At 43.3% G+C, this 22,632-nt stretch overlaps 1 protein-coding gene across 1 annotated transcript in view; it reads right to left on the bottom strand.

The window, feature by feature from the left end:
* Positions 1-22,632, bottom strand: part of dab1a (DAB adaptor protein 1a) — a gene marked incomplete at its 3' end in the record, with an annotated part of 105,925 nt that overhangs the window by 24,140 nt on the left and 59,153 nt on the right. Inside the window, exons 3-4 of the mRNA XM_079740607.1 lie at positions 7,152-7,291; positions 3,643-3,741 (exon numbers count right to left, since the gene is read on the bottom strand). Coding sequence (XP_079596733.1) covers positions 3,643-3,741; positions 7,152-7,291 — 239 coding nt within the window. The remainder of the gene's footprint in view (positions 1-3,642; positions 3,742-7,151; positions 7,292-22,632) is intronic.

Below are 22,632 nucleotides of genomic sequence, written 5' to 3'. Positions count from 1 at the left end.
CATCCGTTCCATTGGTCATCCAACCATCCATCCACCCATCCATCCATCCATCCAGGTGAGTGATGTGCAGGAGAGGAATGAAACGGTAAAGATCTCTGAATCTTGGCAGATACATTCCCCCTCTCTCTCGCCTTCTCTCCTTCACTGTCTCTCTCTTCCCCTCTCTCTTGCGCCCTCCTCATAAGTAGTGGATGTAGGGCTAATAGTGCAGACACCAGATCTGTGTGAGTCATATTTATGTGTTGGGACAGAGGCCAAGGTCCCCCTGCAGAGAGCTTTACTGTGATATATGTGCATTCGCTTGTTACTTACCAATCGCACCTGCTTAGTCAGTCACTGTATGGCCTTCGCTCAGTCTGTCTGTCTGTCTAACTCTCTAATTTGTAGCCACACTGATCCTTAGGTCATTGTTATCCATCCGTCTGTCTGTCTGTCTGTCTGTCTGTCTGTCTGTCTGTCTGTCTGTCTGTCTGTCTGTCATGTGCTACGATATGATTCAGGGACGATACATTTTACAGTTTTTCTCAGTCGCTTTGGTACATTTCTCAGATCAGAATTGAAATTCTCAAAACGAACTGTTCAATCTTCACATCATTGTGTCACTTGTGCACATCAAAAAAGCAGTTTCTCATTTCTCTGAACAAGTTGCAAATGCTTTGGTACATTCATGCAAATGATTATGTACAATTCTCTGCTATTTCCTACTTTATCAATTGCTTACGTGATGTTGATCAAAATGTATTGTAATGGGTCTCTATTGAATAGTCTCACCCCCATAACATTTAGGTATTAGTTCATTGCATAAGTCTTTACATGCAAATTGTTGAACGAGTTGTGATAATATGTCAGGCATATTTCTATACATTGCCATTAGACTTTTTTTTCGAAATATGTCCTGAATTGGTAAATTGCTCCCAGGTTAATCTTGACTTTCTCTAAAGAAGGAAAATGTGTGAAGTGTTAGATCAATCAACGATCAACCAGTTTACTGAAATAGCTCAGTAAAGGTGCATCTCCTGAACCATGAACTGGCAAGTATATATATAGCTGGAGCACAACACAATGTTAAAATGTCTGACAATGGGAGGACAAGGAATTGGACGGGGTCAACAGCCAGAGAGAAGAAGAAGAGGAAGAGGAGTGAGCCGCGTGAGAATGAAATTCGTGGCCCAACAGACAGGAACGTCAGAAGGTGTAGGAAGACTGCATTGTAATTCCTACAGCAATTTATGTACAGTTTACCCTAAGGAGATTGTCCTATGTTCACATTTCTAGCAATGACATGGTCTGTTAGAGTAACAAATTACAGTACAAACAGTCAAAGCGTAAATGTGAATCTTGTCCAGTTTCTTGCAATCAATCTACCACATACACTAAGGTGTAACTTACAATTTACAATAATTGTCTTCAAAACTTTTTTCATAGTTTACATCTGAACATCCCTCCAGAGTACACTGTTATATTGACAACATGACTAAGTAATTTGACTGTCTTATCCGTACACAATGACACAAGGACTTGTCATTCTGATGGCACTGACATGTTCATTGACACAGAAATTTACTTTTGAGAGATGATCTAAGGATTTTGAGCAAGAGACTGGCTTTTGCAGGTAATCCATGTTGTTTTGCTATTTGTACGAATTGTTTTGAGAAATGCATTTAGTGTTTTGCAAATGTTGAGGATGATTCGAGAAATCTACCAAAGCGACTGAGAAAAACTGTAATATGGAACGATTCGATGCGATTCGATTCAATGTTCTAACGATCCGGTGCGATTTGATGAGATACAATGTATGAATCAATCTGATATATACAGTTAATATTCGTTTAACATGAACACATTCATTTTCTATTAATTAAAATAAGCCTTCTATAAAAGAGACATTGCCTACTTTCAAATATGTATATGGTATAGGGGCCATGGAATCTTAGGTTTTTATATTTATTTCTTTATGGCATGGGGAAAAAATGGAAGACACATTCATAAATTTAGAACTACATGTCTACTTATTTGTTTATTTATAGACTTGTTCGCTGTCCTACACAATTTAAAAAATAGTGAAGCTTTTGTATTATCTTCCCCTCCTTATAAGACCCAAAGGACTTCCACACGTTTGATTTCAGATTCGCTGGTGCAAACATACACAAACACACATGCGATCTGCCCGCTTCCTTAAGTGTTATTTTCCGGATCCGTATGGAAACGGAATGAATGAGTTGACATGAGTCTTGATATCAGGTTGAAGCTTCACTCAACCGTTTCGCAACATTTAAATCGGTGCACCGACAGATTCTTTGTCATTTGAAATATGTATCGATGAAGTCGCATCTGTGTTAATCCAACTGGATACCGATTCGTATCGGTGAACAGTTACACCCCTACTATCTGTCTGTCTGTCTGTCTGTCTGTCTGTCTGTCTGTCTGTCTGTCTGTCTGTCTGTCTGTCTGTCTGTCTGTCTGTCTGTCTGTCTGTCTGTCTAGCTAGCTAGCTAGTATCTTTAATATGTATCTTTCTACGTATCTTCTATGTATCTTACTATGTATCGTCAATGTTTATTTCTATGCATCCAACCATCCACCCATTCATCTATCTATTCATCTACATAGTTCTCTATATACTTCAGCTTTTCAACTCAGTTGTCCAAATGTCTTCCTCTTCATTAATCCTGTTCCCTGGCCATTTCAACCTATCACCCTAATCATCTTCATACATTAATTATAATTGTAGGTGTGAGACATGGGCAACATAAATCACTACATGTAAACTTGAATCATTGAGCCATATTTCCAATGAGCAAATCCATCCACTCATCCGCTCAATCGTTGAAGACATACATGCTCATCCTAAACACAGCTTGGGGGAGCCGGGGTCCACCAGGGTCAATCAAACCACTAAACGACAGCTGATTGACACGGGGCTGTGACAAAAAGTCCAGACCCCACTTCCCTGTGTAGTGAGATCTTTGTTTCTCCACCCATCTGAAGGTGCTGCCTTCAGTAGGCTGCTTTTTCTGCTGAAGGGAGGATGAAAATAAGACCAGAAGACAGGGAGGGAGGGAGAGAGATACAGAGAGAGATAGGGAAAGAGAGCAAGAGTGCAAGAGAGAGAGAAAGAAAGAGAGAGAGAGAGAGAGAGAGAGAGAGAGAGAGAGAGAAAGCAGGATGGATGGAGAGAGCGAGACAGAGAGCGAAGGAAAAAGAGAGACAGAGAGAGCATTTTGAGGAGAGGAGACAGTAAGTGAAAAGATGAAGAGGGAACAACAAAAGCAGACGGATGGGAAAGCTGAGGTGAAATCCGTAGGCCAAAGAGCCAGCTGTGTAGGACAGAAGAGGTGGAGGAAGAACAGGCAGCCTAATCCCAGAGCATAATGTAAGACCAATGTTGAGTTGTCTCTGCTTTGGAGTGCAGGAGACAATAGGGACGTGGCCATGTCATCAGGATTTCAATTAGACCCTGCCTAATTCCTGCCTCCCCTGGGCCCTGTCCCGCATCCGGAGAGACTTCATCCACGGAAAGAAACCACAAACAACACGCCAGCGCATGCACACAAACACACACACACACACACACACACACACACACACACACACACACACACACACACACACACACACACACACACAGGCGGCTACACGTACCCCTGATTTCTCATCGTAGATCTTGATGCCGCCAAAGGAGACAGTGAGGAACACCTTCAGCTTGTGTTCTCCTTTAGAGCGCCCGGCCGCGGCCATACCCTGTAGACAGGTGGAGTCATTAAACACACATTATACAAGAGGATTATGACTGACCAACAGACCCACTTGCCTGCCTACCTACCTATCTACCTAGGGGTGGGAAAAAGAATCGATTCTTCGATGCATCGCGATTCTCTCTAGAAAGATTCCGTCTCAATGCAGATAAATTAATAATCGGAATTAAAAAAAAAATTCTTTATTTTTTTTTCTTTACTTTTTTTTTTTCTTTATTTTTTATTTATTTGTAGCAACATTCTGTTCGCCAGAGAGGGATAATTTTAGTGATTTTAAAATGATTTAATGTATCTTCAGTGTGTATTGGCCAATCTGATTTGTCTTGACACGATTGCGATTCAGCCTACGGGAGAATGCACACAAACTCACAGCCAGACACAAGAACTCCTTCTAATTCAAGAGCAGCTTTTTCTTTAATGACATAGAAAAGAAAGATTAGAAAGAAAATAAAACTGAAACCTATTTTTTACATAGTTCCATATTGTGTTGTAATGCAAGCTTCATTGATCATTGCATTGTTCATAGAAAGTCATATTTGTGACAAAAGCTTTCTCTCTAATAAAATATCAGATATTAATTCATCTCTTGATGTCTTTAATGATCATCACAAAAGTATGAAGTGATTATCAAACTCAGATGTATATATATATTTTGGAAAATCACGCATGGAAATGTATATAAAAACAATTGTTGCATCGTGATGCATCAAGATGCATTGATAATTGCTTTAGAATTGAATCGTTGACCTCATAATCGGAATCGAATCAAATCGAATCGTGAGGTGCCAAGAGATTCCCACCCCTACTATTTGCCCGAATGACCAACCTACCTAGATAATTACATACCTCCCTACCTATCTATTCCCTGAATGATGGACCAACTTACTACCTATCACATCTATCCATCCATCCAGTCATCCAGCCAGCCAGCCAGCCTGCTATCCATCAATTATCTATCTATCTATCTGTTTAGGTGAAGGACACATCTCCTTCATGGGCCTAGGGAATGACAAAAGGTGAAGACCAGAGAGGTAGACAGTGGAAAGGTACAGAGGAAGGTGTGGTGGTGGTGGTGTTGGTGGTTGTGGTGGTGGGAATGGTGGTGGTGGTGGGAGTGGTGGTGGTGGGAGTGGTGGTTGGGTCGGTGGTTGTGGTGTGGGTGGTGGTTGTGGTGGGGGTGGATGGAAGGGGGAGGACGAGGGATTAGAGGAGAAGAGAAGTGATGAATATCCTGTCTGGGTAGAAGAGGAGTGGCCCGGTCTTTTAATCAATGGGCTGTCTTTTGTTTTTCGTCGCCGCTCCCTCCTCCACCCTATCAGTTTACTCGCCACCTAGACCTGAGAACCTGCTCGCATTCCTTCCCCAGCCCCGTGGTCGGAGCGTCGACAGGTAAACGACTGTCCTGCCGCCTCTCGTGGATATTTATTCACCCACATTGCTATTCAATATAAACAATATTTGTGTAAAAGTGTTCTGATCTTATCATGCTCAGTTTATTACATGTATTACAGTGGATGTATATTAAACAGCAATAAATACAGAAACAGACCCAGTACTATGCCCTCTATGTTGCCTCTAAATTCTGTTTTTTTTTGTTCATTTTCAATTTCCTATTATATTTCTCACCTCTTTTGCCCACAGCTCCCTGTATCTGTCCAGACTTAGGATAGCCTGACTCAGTCAGTTCAGCTCAGACTGTACAGCTCATGAATATGTATAAGTTATTGTTATACATATATTGTTTGAGAGCTACTGATGCTTTTAGACATATATGGATGCTTAAATTAGTATGTTATGCACTGATACATTGGTTTGTCTTACACATATACTAAAGGAGTGCATTGCGGCTCTAATTTGAATCTTGATCTGTATTATTATGAGGAAATGTATTGTATGTTCATTTCTAACCAACCGTGGTATAAACTCATGCAGCGGAAATCATAAGCTTATTTAAAGGTATGTGGATGGTGTTTAATTAACCAAATAAAAACATTGACCTGATATTCAATCAATCAATATTTCTGAATATTTCTGTCAATATGAATAGTTTTATTTATGTACTACTGTACTGCAATACAAATGAATGAATGGTTAAATAAAATCCGCCCTGGGAGATTCATATCTGAGTAGATACTCTGTTTGCAGGCCATCACAAGTGTGACATTTTTATTGCTCTATTTTCAATCCTAATGTAGATTTCTCTACATTAGAAAAAAACAAACAAATAACTCATATTTATGATTCTTCAGTCAGTTTGTGCTGCACGAGTCACGCTAGAAATGAATATCGCTAGACAGTGTTCGTAAAACACATGCGGAAAGAACAAAACTAAACTTTCCATCTCGTCTGTCTGTCTTGGTTGGAGAGTTAATTAAGCTATTTATTAGGGCTGGGCAAGCTAACGCGTTAATTACACGTTAACGCAATCTTGTTTTAACGCGATTAATACAAATTGACGCATTAATGTGCGTCATTTTTATTTAATTATTTTACTTCGTTTTTACTCTGTTTTGCCCACAGAATGTCAACATTAATTTCAGAAATCATTTTTGTTTTTAGTTCCACTTACTTTAGGTTAAATTACACTTGCAGTAAGTGACAGCCTGTTTACAATTCCCAAATCTGTGGTGCTACTTATTTGAATTTAACTACACTTGTAGTAAGTGTTGGTTTACAATTGCACTAATTAACTGCCTGTTTACAATTCCCAAATCTGTGGTTTTCCGTAAGATTCATATTCAACCCACACTGAGTGAGTCAATAAAACTCCCTCAAGATCACTTGGCCTAGTTTTTGCTTATTAAGTACATTTGGTATGAATGATAATGTGCCATTCCATTTGATAATCTCATTAACTTCAATTGGAGTGGATTTAAAATATAATTTTTAAAATATAAAGTGTGATTAATCGCGAGTTAACTCACCATACTATGCGATTAATCGCGATTAAAACTTTAAATTGTTGCCCAGCCCTACTAATTATATACTGCTTGTTGCTTGCTCTTTAAAAAAATCTTTCAGGCACTAAATATTTTAGTGCCTGGAATACCCTCTAGCTTTAGTGGCAGAATCATAAAAAACAGAGGGAAGTATTAATTATTTATAATGTTTATGTTTGCCTAACACCTGTACTAGATGTACTGTTAATTTGTGGTGTTTTCTGTGTTTTAAAGGTTGCAACGCAATGTATTGTTGAATTTCTTGGCCAGGTCTCTCTGGAAATATTCCTCAAACCTGCTCAAATAAAAGGTACAATAAATAAATATTAACAATTGTTCCGACACTGTCTCACCCGCTACAGACAGAGTGTCGGAGTGAGACAGAAAAAGAGAGTGTGAGAGGGAAAGAGGTTGAGAGGGAGTTAGAGAGAGGTAGAGGGAGAGAGTGTGACCTCACCTTGAGCTTCATCATTGAGTCCTGACAGAGTTTGTCTCCGCGGGCGGCAGTGACCTCGTCCAGGCCGATGAGCTTGGCCTTGTAGCGGATGCCATCACCCTTAAAACGCCTGATGAGCGCTGCCTCACTGCGATCCTGTCCTGAAGACACACATGCACACACACACACACACACACACGCACACACACGCACACACACGCACACACACGCACACACACGCACACACACACACACACACACACACACACACATACACCCAACAAACCAAAGGAGTCAGGACAAAGAGAGAGAGAGAAAGAGCACCCAAAGATCAACTCTCTGGGGTGACTTCATTGGTAGCAGACATCTTTGCGGTCTGCATCCTCGACTCAAGGACCTCTGTCCTGCGCGGGGCGGGCAAATTACCTGAAGACAATCCATTTCAAGGGGAGACGATGATTCAGACCACTGATCTGAACACAACTCTGTCTTCATAACCCACTAAGGGGTCAAATAAGTCACATGTTGTTATGTTATGTTACATCCTTTTTTGTGTGCTGTTGTGGTGGTGGTTGTGTGGCGGTAGGGGTGTGTTGGCGGCGGTGGTGTGATGGTGGTGGTGATTGTAGTTGGGTGGCGGTGATTGTGGTGGGGCGGTTGTGGTGCTGGTGGTAGCTTGTTGGCGGTGGTGGTGGTCCTGGCGGTGGTGTCTTGTTTGTGTTGGTGGTGGTGGCGGTGATGGCGTGTTGGTGGTGGTGGTGTTTGTGAAAGTGATCGTGGTTTGGCGTTTGGTGTTTGGTAGTTTGGCGTTTGGTAGTGTGGTGTAGCCGTGTGGTGGGGGGGGGTTGCGGTGTGGTGGTGTGGTGTGGCGGTGGTGGTTTGGTGTGGTGGCAGTGGTTATGGTGGGGCGGTGGTGGTAGCGTTTTGGCAGTGGTGGTGGTAATGGCGGTGTTGGCTTGTTGTTGGTGGTGGTGGTGGTGGTGGTGGTGGTGGTGGCGCTGGTGGTGTAGAGGTGGTGGTGTGTTGGTGGTATCAATGGCCGCAGTTGTTAGTGTTAGTGTCAGATGTGTTAATCGATAGGAGTTGCGTTGGATTAGAAAGCCAGGTAATTAACACTTTGAGGGGCAAATTTTGATCGTATCTCTTCTATCACTCCGTTCCAATTGTGTGTGAGATTGCCGATATAATGTGCACCCTGTGTTTGTGTGTGCATGTGTGTGTGTGTGTTGGTGGTTCTGATTTTGCACTATTTTAGGAAGACTCACAAACCAAACACACACAAGGCACAAGTCCTTCCCCGTCCCTCTATTTTTCTCTTTTTTATTTTTTTCAACTCCTGCCCTCAGACCTTCATTTGAAGCCTTCCTTCTGCGACCCGCAGTAAAAGGCCATGACTATAAGCGACAACACAGAGGAGACATTTGAATACTGATGACAGCCTCCTCCATCAGCAGCAACGCACTGACGGCAGCGGGCGCGTTACACCAACAGATCTCTCTGATTCGGCGAGCTGAGTGTGTATAAGCGCATACCAGCGACTACCTCCTCGACACGGGGTCAGAGCCAGAGCAAGCTGAAGGGTGGCTGGGCGGAGCGGTGGGAATAATGGTAAAACAGTGTATTCGCATGATATATAGGAGCATTAGTTAGCGGCGCGGTGACAACCCCCATCCCGGAAGGTCACGCTTGGAATGATAAAGAAGTTGCGCTCCTCCTTTGGCTCATTTTCTCCTAAAACACACACACACACACACACAGAATGTGTGCATACACATATATACACACTCATATGCACACCAAAAAAAACAGAGCGCTCACACACACACAGACATCCACACAAACAAATCTGCGTGCGCGCATACACAGCCACACTCACACACACACACACACACACACACACACACACACGCGCACACACACACACACACACACACACACACACACACACACACACACACAAACACACACACATAAACCCACAGTGTCCCTCAAGTAGTCCAGCACGGCAGTACTGAACCAAGTGAGGCGCTGAGCGAGATCACAGTAATAAATGCACTTTTGAACACCATTTGTCTACACACATATATCTGCCACCTCCCACTGCTCTATATCTTGGTGCACTAGACACAGACACATTTAATTAAATTCATCTCCATCCGGCTTGAATCAAATCTACACAGGGATACAGAGGTACGACATCCTTTTATGAGTCATTCAAATACACAAAAACACCACCGGGCTGGCAGAGATAGACGGATAGAGAATTATGTTATCTGTTTGACCCTTCGCTCTCCCGGTCTCTTTGTAATCCGTGCGTAGGCACCGGCAGCACGTACCAGGATGCCAAAACCAGACTCCAGACTCTGTGATGAACAGCGTCTCAGTGTAGAGGTTAATGCAGGGAGCTGTGCCCTGCAAGGAGCTGCTAGTATCCACGCTGGGAGGGCCGGGGGATCCACACATGCAGAGACGTAGCTTCACCATCTCTCTCTGCTGCCTGTCAGCCAGAGACCATGCAATGCCCAGCTCGCTGCTTTTAAATGGTTGAATGATTTTCTGGTTCTTATTTTTATTTCATTTTTTTCTGGGTTTGAGGGCTGGAATGGGGAGGGAGGGGGGTTACTCCAGACACCACAGGGGACTCAAGAGGATGAAGAACAGCGGAGGCATCTGCCCTGATTTCTGGAGAGGGGGAAGGTCGGCTGTCTCGCCCCCCAGCACGGTGAGACGAGACTAAGTGATTAAACCGCTGCCACCCGCGCCTTTGAAGAGGTTCAAATATCGCCTTAGTTAGACATCCAGTAAGTTGGCCTCATAGCAAGAAGCACTTATGCACACGCACACAGACTAACACACACACACACACACACACACACACACACACACACACACACACACACACACACACACACACACACATACATGCATTGCACACTGTTGACCACCCCATTCCACACCAACAATTCCATCACCCATCACCACCCATGCAGGACCCTGTTCTTCCACAGAGATTGTGTCTTCACATAACAAGCGTGGCCATTGCCTCTGTGCTGAGGGAACACATGGAAAACACAAACACACACACCCATACACCAAACAATCCCTTTGAAACACATACGCACATACGCACACACATTCTACAACTTCAACACAGCAGCCACCATGTTTTGTGTGTTTGTGTGTATGTGTGTACATCTGTTTGTTGCTCTTCTTGTTATGATGCGTGTGTGAACCTGAGTGGGAGGTATTACTCTGTGTGTAATTACTTTAGTAATTGTATGTGTATGCATGCGTTCATATATATTTAGGTGCGCGTATGTGTGTGCGCAAGCTAAATGTCTGTTTACAGCTGCTCTTGTCTCAGTGGAACAGCACTTTTCATTTGAGTCTGACATTTAAGTCCCGCTACCTCCATCTGCATCTATCACCATTACTGCTACTAAAGATAGCACCGCCGGGGAGAGAGGTAGAGCGAGGTAGAGAAAAAGAGAGAGACAAAATGAGAGACAGCGAGAGACAGAGAGAGAGATACAGAGACAGAGAGAGAGAGAAAATTAGATGCATTCGCTGCAGGGATCGCTCTCCCACTGAGCGGTTGATATTATTACCTTGTGAGACCATGCTCAATCAAAAACCTTCCCTGTGCAAGTGTATGAGTGTATGTATTTGTGTAACAATGGGCTTTTCGTGTGTGTGTGTCTGTGTGTGTGTGGGGGGGATGAATTTGTGTAAGGATGTGCCTTTTTGTGTTTGTGTGTGTGTGTGCATGTGTGTGTGTGTGTGTGTGTGTGTGTGTGTTTTGGTAAGGATTTGCTTGTATTTGTGTGTGTGTGTGCAACCCGGTATCACGCGATTTCTTGCTCATGCGCACAAACGTTAATCTATTGAATCGTGTCCCAGAGCACGATTGTCCGACTTTTTTCGTGCTACACAGAACGAAATGTAAACCAATGCATTCTGAATGGGAGCGTTTCTCCGATGTTCCCGTGCTACACAGAACGAAATGTAAATCAATGCATTTATGGGAGCGTTTTTCAGACGAGAGAGAGAGTGTGAGGGACAGTACAGTGTCCCTCACACTCTCTCTTTCTAAACTATGGTCCGCTGGTTAAAAAAAAGACAGATATTCCAAGGTTTCCTTCTAAAGGCACCTTGGATGTTTTTATTTTCTGCAGTTTAGACTTCGTCCATAACCTATTTTTGAAAGCAAAACACCAAGCTCATTGATTTAACGAGGCAGGGTTATTTGAAACAATTAATTCAATACGTGTGAGAGGTCATTCCTCCTCTTGAGTGTACTTCCTATTTATGTCTAGTGTACACCCCCACTGTCCACAAGCACCCCTCCCTCCCCATATGGATATGGAGAAGGCCCTAACCCTAATCCTAACCCTAACCCTAACCCTAACCCGAAACCTCAGACCCCCCCCTTTTTGCCCTCAGGGTCCGACCGGGCCAAGTTTCGATGTGGGGGTCCCAGTTCGGCCCTAGAATAAGGTATTCAAATTTCAGGGCGGTAGGACCTTCCTATCTCAAAAACTGTTTTTCCACTGCATTCTGAACCACTAGGTCTTGCAGGCAACACTTCTGAGGGGCTTTGTCAAAATAACAGTCCATTTGGGAAAACTTTTTTTCTCTAAGGGCTAGAACTCCAAATCTCGGATATGTCGTTTTTGGGACCCCGGGAAATGTGTGTAAACATTTTGGCATCTCTAGCTATCTCGAAAAGGACGGAAAAGGTGCGTGACCTCCAACAGTAGAGTAAATGTACATAAGACAGAGGTTAGTTTCTAGTCCCCATTTTTTGTGGGATGGAGGTGTACATTTGTGGCTTAAGGTGTGTAGACACAGCTGGCAAGTTTTTGAAGTCTCGGGTCAAAAGGTCAAAAGGAGCCGGCACCACGCCGCTTATGAGATAACAAAAAGTTAATGTGCATTTCTCTCATAACATATTGTCATTATTAAAGAGAGGCCTGATTCTCAGATATGCATGTTGGACGGCTAGGGTGTAGGTCTGGGAAGAACTTCAGGCCAAAATCTTGCAAGCGAGCTGCTGGATGAGGTGCAACGAGATGGAACACTTGCTGAGTCATTTTCTGTAGGGCTGGAGCCACAGGTTGATGCGTATGCGTCCTTTGAGTCTCCCTTTGATATAAAAGAGACCCCAGGTCTATAGCTTACTGGTAAATGTTCTCGACTCAGTCACCTATTGCATCACTTCCTTTAGGGCTTCGGCCTCCTAATTGATTATTGTAGTATAATTGAATGCCCTCTTTCATATATATGATACCACCACCACTGGGACGTGGCAACAATTCTCCAAATCCATATGGGGGGGGGGGGGGGTGCTTGTGGACAGTAGGGATGTACACTAGACATAAATAGGAAGCACACTCAGGAGGAGGAATAACCTCTCACACATATTTAATTAATTGTTTCAAATAACCCTGCCTCCTTAAATCAATGAGCTTGGTGTTTTGCTTTCAAAAATAGGTTATAGACGAAGTCTAAACTGCAGAAAATAAAAACATCCAAGGTGCCTTTAGAAGGAAACCTTGGAATATCTGTCTATTTTTTAACCAGCGGACCCTAGTTTACGACAAAAACAACACAATTGAGGGCAGCTCCGTTGCCGCGTGGTTTTTAGAGCCATGTAAGGAGCAGAGGGGGCGGTCGATGGCAACCACCATAGCAACCATGACAGTCAAGTGACGTGGACGCAGCCCCATTGAAAAGAATAGGGCATGTCATGATTAGATGTGCACTGTACTGTCTGTGCACACTCTCTCTCTCGTCTGAATAACGATCCCATTCAAAATGCATTGGTTTACATTTCGTTCTGTGTAGCACGGGAACATCTGAGAAACGCTCCCATTCAGAATGCATTGGTTTACATTTCGTTCTGTGCAGCATGAAAAAAGTCGGACAATCGTGCTCTGGGACACGATTCAATAGATTAACGTTTGTGCGCATGAGCACGAAATCGCATGATACCGGGTTGGTGTGTGTGTGTGTGTGTGTGTGTGGATTTGGGTAAGGATTTGCTTGTATTTGTGTGTGTGTGTGTGTGTGTGTGTGTGTGTGTGTGTGTGTGTGTGTGTGTGTGTGTGTGTATGATTTGGGTAAGGATGTGCTTGTATGTGTGTGCTAGAGTGTGTTTAAAGTGGAAATATCATTTTGCTGTATTTAAATGTGTGATATTGCAGTAACCATGCTGTCACGGCATCCAAGTCGAGTGATGCCTCCGGGGCATTAACTGTGTTGTTTGATATACGCACTCCAAAACGTAGTTTTCTTCCATCCAAGACTTATTTATTTTCAAACAAAGGGCTTCCAATAATGAGTAAAAAGGGTTTCCAAAAAACAAATAAACTCTTAACTAAACGAAAGGCTTAAGGTGCTAGAAAACAAACATTTAAATTAGAGTGGTCAAAATTATATATTTCCACAGTGTCTGCACCAGGTTGTGACTTTACCAGACTGACACCGGCTGCCATTCTCCAGTGAATTTGCAGGTGGCACGAAACACACCCCCTGCCATCTAATCACTCAATTAACATTTAACATTACAAATAAACATTATCAACAATTAATACACACATATTTAACTTAAGGTAAAGAATGGCTGTAACATTCCGGCCCCTAATTATTGCCAAGCAAATAATTACAAAACCAAAAAGGGAAAAATATATAGCCATAACACAAGAATCCACTGACATCAGTTACATCTTACATATATATATTTTTTCAAACATTTTCTTTTTAAAGTGTCTCTTTATCAGTCCATAAGCCATTAAAAAGGCATAAATATGGTCTTCGTTCTTTAAAAATACCAAAAAGGGTAAGTTGGTGTATGCAAGGGGTTATGTGCGTTATGAGAAATGTTGTGTCTGCCAGCGTCCTTCAGTGTATCCATCAGTTTAAGTGTCGATGTTTAAGCTGTAGCCCCCTCCAAAAGAAGGCACAGCTTGGTGATGGGTCGTTCCAGCTCTGCAGTTTGAGTCTTCAGCCGGAAACGATGAACGAATCCCTTGGAGTCGGTCATGGTTTCTATGATTCGCCCCAATGGCCACGAATTTCTGGGTGCTGATTCGTCCATGAAAAGCACAAGATCTCCAACTGCAAAGCTTTATTTTACTCTGTTCCATTTTTGACGTGCTTGCATTAGTGGGAAGTATTCTTTCACCCACCTCTTCCAGAACAGGTCAGCAATGTACTGGACCTGCCTCCATCGCCTGCAAGCATATTGATCATTTTTGGCAAACAAGCCAGGTGGTAAAAGTGGCTTTGCTTTGAGCTGCAAGAGGTGGTTTGGGGTTAGGTTCCTCCAGGTAATTTAGGTCACCACTAGATGGGGTGATTGGACGGTCATTTAACACAGCCTCCACTTCGCACAATGCAGTATGTAGGGCCTTGTCGTCCAGCACTTGCTGCCTTACCACTGTACAAAGCACCCTTTTAACTAGCTGTACCAGCCACTCCCAGACTCCTCCATGATGAGCTCCATACGGCAGGTTAAAGATCCACTTTATTTCATCCTATGAGAGAGAATGGTGCAGCTTGTTTTGGTTTAAGTCTCTGGCGGCACTCTTTAACTCCCGGTTAGAACTGACAAAGTTGGGTCCATTGTCAGACCTTATTTCTTTCACTTGACCTCTGCGGCAGACAAATCTCCTGATGGCGTTTATGCACGAATCTGTGTTGAGTGTATGGGACACTTCTAGATGGACTGCACATGATGTTAAGCAGGTGAATATGACGCCATACCTCTTCACAGTGTTTCGTCCTCTTTTCACCTCCATTGGGCCGAAGTAATCTATCCCAACATCTGTGAATGGAGGCAGATCTGCAATGATTCTGTCCGCAGGAAGGCCTGATATTTTTTGCTCACCAGGTTGCTGTCTTTGTCTTTTGCAGGTCATACATTCTCCAATGACTGTTCTGGCGGCAGAGTTGGCATGTGATATCCAGAAGTGGCGCCAGAGAGTTGATAGCATGTAATTTCAGCCCCCATGACCAACTTTATGATGGATTTGACGCAGAAGTAGCATGGAGATTTGGCTGCTTTTTGGAAGAATCATTGGATGTTTTGTTTCTTCAGGGAGAGCCGACCTGCTCAACCTACCAACAACTCTCAGGACTCCATCCACCATCACAGGGTCCAGCTTGTACAGATGGCTAGCCTTCTTCAAAGTGCCTTTAGTTAAGGCTTTGATTTTGTCCAGATAAGACTGCCTCTGCACAAAACAGACAATGGCTTTTTCCGCTTTCTCCAAATCGCAGACAGTTTGGGCATGTTTGTTTTTACTTGCTGTTTCAGTTCATTCTTTGTCCTCTCAGCTGAAGTAGCTCTTTTATCTTCAGTATCCATGCTGCAGCTCTCATTAGGTCTGTCCACTTGGAAAAATAGCTCAGACACTTACTTGTGGGACATTCACTGTCTTTCAGCACTATGACATAGGCAGAAATCTCAACGTTGACCTCAGGGTCGTCGTCAAGAACTCCATCCATTTGTATTGTTCCTGGCCATTGTGATTGAGGTTTGGAGAGGAAGCATGGGCCATTGATCAACAAGTAAACTGGAGGAATACATCAGCCTTCAAGCCACGTAATGCGGCATCTGCTGGATTTAGCTTGGAACTTATGTGCCGCCATTGTGCCCCTTTTGACAGCTCTCGAATGATGGAAACACGGTTTGCCACATACGTTTTGAATCGTTTGGTGTTACTGGCAATGTAGTGAAGAACTGTCATGCTGTCACACCAGAAAACATGCTCTTCCATGTTGATTTCTAGCTCTGTTTTTAGCATCTTCTTGATGCGTACAGCTAAGACTGCAGCTTCAAGTTCCAGCCTTGGTATGGTTGTTTACTTAAGTGCCGCTCCTCTGGCCTTTCCCATGATGAAAGCAATGCTCACCTCTCTCCTGGTGTTCGTCAGCTGGAGGTTAGATCCTGAGCCATACCCCATTTCACTGGAATCACAGAAATGACGCAACTGTGCTGCTGCTATTGCTCCAAAGTTTTTGGGTGCAAAGTTTCTGGTGTTGTGAAATGCATCCACTAAAATTATGCTACTTAGCCACTTTTGCCACACTTGAGCCATTTCTTGCGGGATTTGGTCATCCCAACCCAGCTTTGTTTTGCACAATAATAACTGGTGTCAGGAAGCCAAGGGGGTCATATATTGAGCTTGCTATGGACAGAATGCCTTGCCTGGTCACTCAGTGGGGATTTACCTCAATACTGAACGTGAAGGTATCCTGTTCTACATTCCATTGAGCACCAAGCGCCTTTTCCATGGGAAGCTGGTCTTTGTCCAGGTCCAGTGTTTTAACTCCTTTAGCTCTCTGATCTTCAGGGATGGCTGCCAGGATGGAGCGATGGTTGCTCACCCATTTATTGAGCCGAATCCCCCTTTGGTGCACAGGTGTGTGAGGTTCTCATAGAGATATGTTGCTTGCTCCACAGCATTTACAGCTTTTAAGCAGTCATCAACATAAAAGTTCTGCCGGATGGTGTTTACAATCTCAGCTACATAATTATTTTGGTTGTCATCAGCTGTCTTCAAAAGGGCAAATGTTGCACAGCTAGGGGAAGAGACAGCTCCAAAGATGTGCACTGTCATCCTGTGCTCCACCAGCTCTTGTGTAACATGCCCATCTGGCCACCAGAGAAAGCGCAAATAGTTTACATCCTCTTTTGCCACTCTCAGCTGGTGGAACATTCCCTCAATGTCAGTCATAATAGCTATGGGGCCCTGGCGGAAACAAAGCAATACGCCTACCAGTGAATTTGTTAAAGGGGACATATTATGAAAACAGCACTATTCCTGGGATTTGGGCTGTTGTTGTGGGTATATGGTGCTCCCACACGCATACAAACTTTGAAAAAAGTCTGTATATGATTTTTTGAGTGAGATACGCATTTCTGGAAGCAGCCTGCCTCCAGCTACCAAACGAGCGAGTCAGTTTCAGCGCCCCCTCCTACGTAGGAAGGGCATTTGAATATTACCTCCCACTTCCCCACTCCCCTCCAATCAGAGCATCGCTAAGATTTTGTGGACCAGTGGACGAGCAGCTCCGGCGGGGTGAACTCGGCGCTAGCCCTGCAGCTAAGCTCCGGGAGTACAATCCCTTTCTCTGGCGCCGAGCTCACCCCGCCGGTGCTGCCGCCGAAGCTTCGGCGGAAGTCGGGAGGAGGAGACATGGAGTAGAAAGGGATTGTACTCCCGGAGCTGAGCTGCCGGACTGCCGCCGAGTGCCCCCAGCTGGAGCTGCTCGTCCGCCAGAGCTGCCACCTAGCTTCGGCGCCAGTTCAGCTCCCGGAGTACACCGCCGGACTGCGGCCAGACGGCTTCGACGGCGGCCGGACTGCAGTCCGGCAGCTCTGGCGCGGGGAGCTCGGAGGCAGTCCGGCAGCTCAGCTCCCGGAGTACAATCCCTTTCTTCTCCATGTCGCGGTTCATGGATTTCAGAGAGTCAATGCCAAAGTTCCTTCCCCCCAATTCTTTTCAGCCATGGCCGAGATATCCCTCACTACGAGTCTTTACTTGTGGAAGTACCAGAGACGTCAGACACAGTCTTTATTATTCATATCATTCAAGGCGCACATAGCTTTTGGCCGTGATATTAGATATATTATATAAATACCCGTATATAATATTATTATTGTTATATTATATTATATAGATATAGAGCTCCAGGAGTCAGCAAACGGCAACTATCCCTTCTCCTCCATGCTGTGGTTCAGCATGGAGGAGATGCTGAACCATGTTGAGTGGGCCATTGACAACCCACCCAAGTCGAGTCTTCACAGCGTAGGGCCCAATACCCTCACTATTAATTACTCTCCATGGCTCCATGGCCTTTGGGGCATTAACCCCTATAAGCAGGCCAATGCTGGCATCAATGGGTGTCAAGTCAACTTTATCCAGGTAAGGCCATTTTCTAATATCCTCATTTTTGGGGATATTTTCTTGGATGACTGGGATGGATTTGTGTGTGTAGACATCAGGCAGTTTAAGGTATCCATTTCCCTTCAAAGCAGCAACTTCCAAACCAGAGATTTTGTAGCTAGACACTGGCTTCTCTTGACCCATTGTCCTGAGCAAAATGTCCTGCTTCCTTCCATTAGCATTTAGCTGTTGCATCAACTCCTCTGTGCAGAATTTTGCAGTGCTTCCTCCATCCAAAAAGGCATATGTTTGCACAGTTTTTGTTCTCTTGTCCAATTTCACCTTTACTGGGACTATTGAGAGTGCACTCTCTTTGGCTTTACATGTCATGCATTTTTTACAGTACTTGCTCATGTGTCATTTTTTCATGCATCCAAAGCACAATCCATTGGCCCTCATAAATTCCACTTTTTCTTTGTTGGGTTGTCCTTTAAACAACATACATTTCCATTTCCATTGAGTGGTCTTTGCTATAAAACAGGAAGGTTCTTTTAATGGCATTCCTTGTTATTTGTTAATGCTCCACTTACATCTTGTTTTTTGCATTTTCTAAGACAGGGGTGAGAGTGGTGGCAAAACTGCTCTCCCTGCTGGACTTTTGTGGTACCTTGGGTTTGGCTCTATTTTCCACTGATACTGGCATATTTATTTCGCCTGGAACATGGGATCTAGTAGAGCACAAGTTTTCTTCTCAATGAATTGGAGGAGATCTTTACACTTTGGATGTCTGCATTTTCTTTCTTGAACATCACAGACGACTGTTCTCCAGTTATCACGCAGCTTAAAGGGTAACTTTGATGCAAATATCCTCAGATTTGCTGCATTTTCCAGTTCCTCCACATAGTCAATTCCTTACAAGGTGTTGTAGCAGCTTCGGAGAAAGATTGAATATGCTCTTAATGCAGGGCTATCCTCTGCTTTTATAGCTGTCCAATTTAATGTTTTGCTCATGTGATCTTCATCTTGTTTCCAAAATATCACTCAAGCTGCTTCCTTGCTTCATTATATCCACATGCTGACAGCTGCGTACAATTTGTCTTGGATGCCCCACAGTATACTGCTCCAGGTAGTAGAGTCTATCTTGCATATTGTCTGGTTTGTTTTCTATGCTTTGCTCAAAGGCTGTAATGAAGGAATGGAAGGGCAGTGTGTCACCATCAAAGCTGGGAATCTCTCAAACAGGTAGGTGGGAGGCTTTCTGCTGTTTTATTAATATTTCAGTTATATCATTTTGCCTTTTCAGTATGTCTACAACATTTTCTGGGCTACTTGTTCTTGCATGAGTATGGCTGTTAATTGATTGGTTCAGATTTCAGTGAATGCTTTTGGGTTTTTTGCATTTTTTACCGGGGGGGGGGGGGGGGGGGTGTTGAGATAAGGCGGAGCGATCTTGACTTGTGCGGCTGTTTGCCTTCAAACTCACTGAGCCAGCTCCGGCTTGCCGTAGTACTTTTGCTTTGGTTTCTGCGGCTGCCAGTTCAGCTGTTAATGCAAGCGTTTAGCCTCGGCTTCTACGCAGGCGGTTGTTAATGATTTGGAGCGGCTGGCGCATAATGAAACTTGTGACGCGCTAAGGCCAATCTCACTGCATGCTTGTTCTTCATCATCATCATTATCAACTTGTTCACTTAAAGCATTTATGTCATCCACTTTATCTTCTTTCCCAGAATCTTCACCATCATCATCCTCATACATCCATGAGCGAACAGTTGTTAGTAATTCTTTGAATTCAACTAACTTTGGCTCGTACCAATAAGTATGATCAGCTTCTCTTTCATCAACCTCTAGCAGTGAGTGAACATCCACTTGCAAATCCATAAAGTTTGTTAACAGTTCATTGAATGTGTCCACGTTTACTCATTTTCTTTATTATCATTTGTTTTCATCATATGAAGCACTTCATTCTTTTTTCTTGTCACTGCACCAAGCTTTCCTCTGCGCAATTTATTTGTTTGCAACAATTTCCTTTCTGGGTCCACAACTTGATCAGTATCGCTTTCCATTTCCACTTCTTATCCATCACACAAATATTGGCATAAGCAGTGAGCAGTGAGCGCTTCCAACGAAAGGCCTGGCGAGGCTTCACCGCGCGCCAGCGGTCCATTGTTCAGCTCGGTACTCAGGGTAGTTGTCAAACATTTCCCATTCATCAGCCGAGAGTACTTTAGCGCTGCAAACTTGTCCAATCCAGTTTCCAGTCGGTCGAGAATCTAGATAATTTTGACTTAATGTCACGGCATTCAAGTCGAGTGATGCCTCCGGGGCATTAACTGTGATGTTTGATAAGTGTATTTCGTGTATTTATTTTCAAACAAAGGGCTTCCAAAAATGAGTAAAAAGGGTTTCAAAATAACAAATAAACTCTTAACTAAACGAAAGGCTTATGTTAGAGTGGTCAAAATTATATATTTCCACAGTGTCTGCACCAGGTTGTGACTTTATCAGACTGACACCGGCTGCCATTCTCCAGTGAATTTGCAGGTGGCACAAAACACGCCTCCTGCCATCTAATCACTCAATTAACATTTAACATTACAAATAAACATTATCAACAATTAATACACACATATTTAATTGAAGGATGGCTGTAACACATGCTGAGCTTCAAACTCAAAAAATGGCAGAATCTTTGATTTAATCTGAAGCACACACACACACACACACACACACACACACACACAAACACACACACACACACACACACACACACACACACACACACACAAACAAACACGCACACACAGGCTGATTCAATGTCTACCATTGCTTAATAATGTACAATGAATTTCAAGAATCCTTATTAAAAGCAACCTTTAGTATTTCCATCTTTCTGCTGCTCTCTAATGTTACCTTTATGCCTACCCATGCTTATGTATCCATTTCACTTCTATAATTGTTATCCATCGCCAACCGATCTGTACATCCTATTGTTGGTATAGCACTGCTTTCCATGATGTCCTTTTCACCGAGGTACCATCGCAGGACCACCCTAGGTGTCGCTCATTAGACTAATTATGGGTCTGCTACTTTAATGTAACAGGACAAGGGTATTAGATTTATCTTATATATTGTTACCCGTGCCCTGGTTCATAAAAGGATTATGCTCATAATTACTGTTTGAGTTTGTTTGAGTGACACCTGTGTCGTCCTATGATGATACCTCTTTGAGGATCTGTTTAGTTTTATCAAAGCAGTGGACCTTGTCCACACAGAATGTGCTGACTAGAAAAATGTACACAATGGACTACAATGAACGTTATTGACTAGTCAGTGTGACTAGTCATGTTTTGAAAGGAACAGGAAGTCGCTTGTGTTATTTGTTGTTGTTGATTCTGAGGATTCTGATTGGCTTGCATGGCTTTATCCTTCTCCCTACACTGCCACCCATAGGTTTGGCATAGTTATAATGGCGCTCTAAGGTGTATTTATGCGGGTTGATGTAAATGACAACTTTTTTGAAAACTATGTTGTGTGCACAATGTTATTTTTGAAAATGGAGGGGGGGAAATATTTGTTTCTCTAAATACCCTGCTATGTATAAACGTGGCCTAAGAGAGCTCTGAGTTTGTAGGGGAGGAGTGCACACAGTCTATATCCAATACGGACTGACATAGAATATTATTAGGAGGATCTTTTTCATTCCATAGATCATGCAGACCCCATCTTTGCATTTTGGTCTTGGATTTGTATGATTCATTGTCAGATCGAACACACTGAAGTTTAAGATGCATAAAACGGACTGCAAATCCCAAGAGTCCAAGTAGTATCACAGTAGTGTATTTGCATAACGCGTTCTGATTGGCATACGGATCCGTCGCTGCCTGAAAAGTTGAACATTTCTCAACTTTTTGACTCAGGCAACTGCCTTTCTGTCTCTCTATCTGTCCGTCTGTGGGCTGTATGATTCGACCGACCCCCGTCCTGCTGCAATGAGAGGAGTGCGGGGCTGTGGCTTCTTTAATTCTGTACGTGCAGGAACACACACACACACACGCATGCACATACAGGTGCATGTACGCACAAACAGATGCATGCACGCACGCTAAAACATGCACAGGTCAGGTCTCGTTAATATAAATGGATTAAGTATGGATTGTGTAGTCTTCATTTCAGTTACTTAACTAATTAAGAAATACGGTCAAAGGAATCTGATCACATCTCGAAAATAACAATATTCTATTTGCGATATATCTTTTTAGCAGTATTGCTAAATACATTCCACCTGCAATTAAATGTAATTCAAATCAAAAGTTAAAGGACAACAAATTGTTTTCTTCCAGGACATCATCTTGAGAACAAGACTACATAACTTATTTTGAACAAATAAATCAGCACAGACAACATGTATCTTACAACAAATGTAGCTATCATTAAGTATCATACCCTGACCTCTGCTTCTTATGGGAATATAACGATGGGCTAGAACACTGCCAACAGGAAATAAACACAAACATCGACACAAAGTATGTGTGCGAGAGAGAGGTTGCATTTGAGTCAGTACGTGTACGCGTATGAGAGAGGTTGTATTTGAGTCAGTGCGTGTACGG

Source organism: Pollachius pollachius (assembly GCF_949987615.1).
Source record: "Pollachius pollachius genome assembly, chromosome: 7".
NCBI classification, from domain to species: Eukaryota; Metazoa; Chordata; class Actinopteri; order Gadiformes; family Gadidae; genus Pollachius; species Pollachius pollachius.
This window is presented reverse-complemented; position numbering and strand designations above follow the sequence as displayed.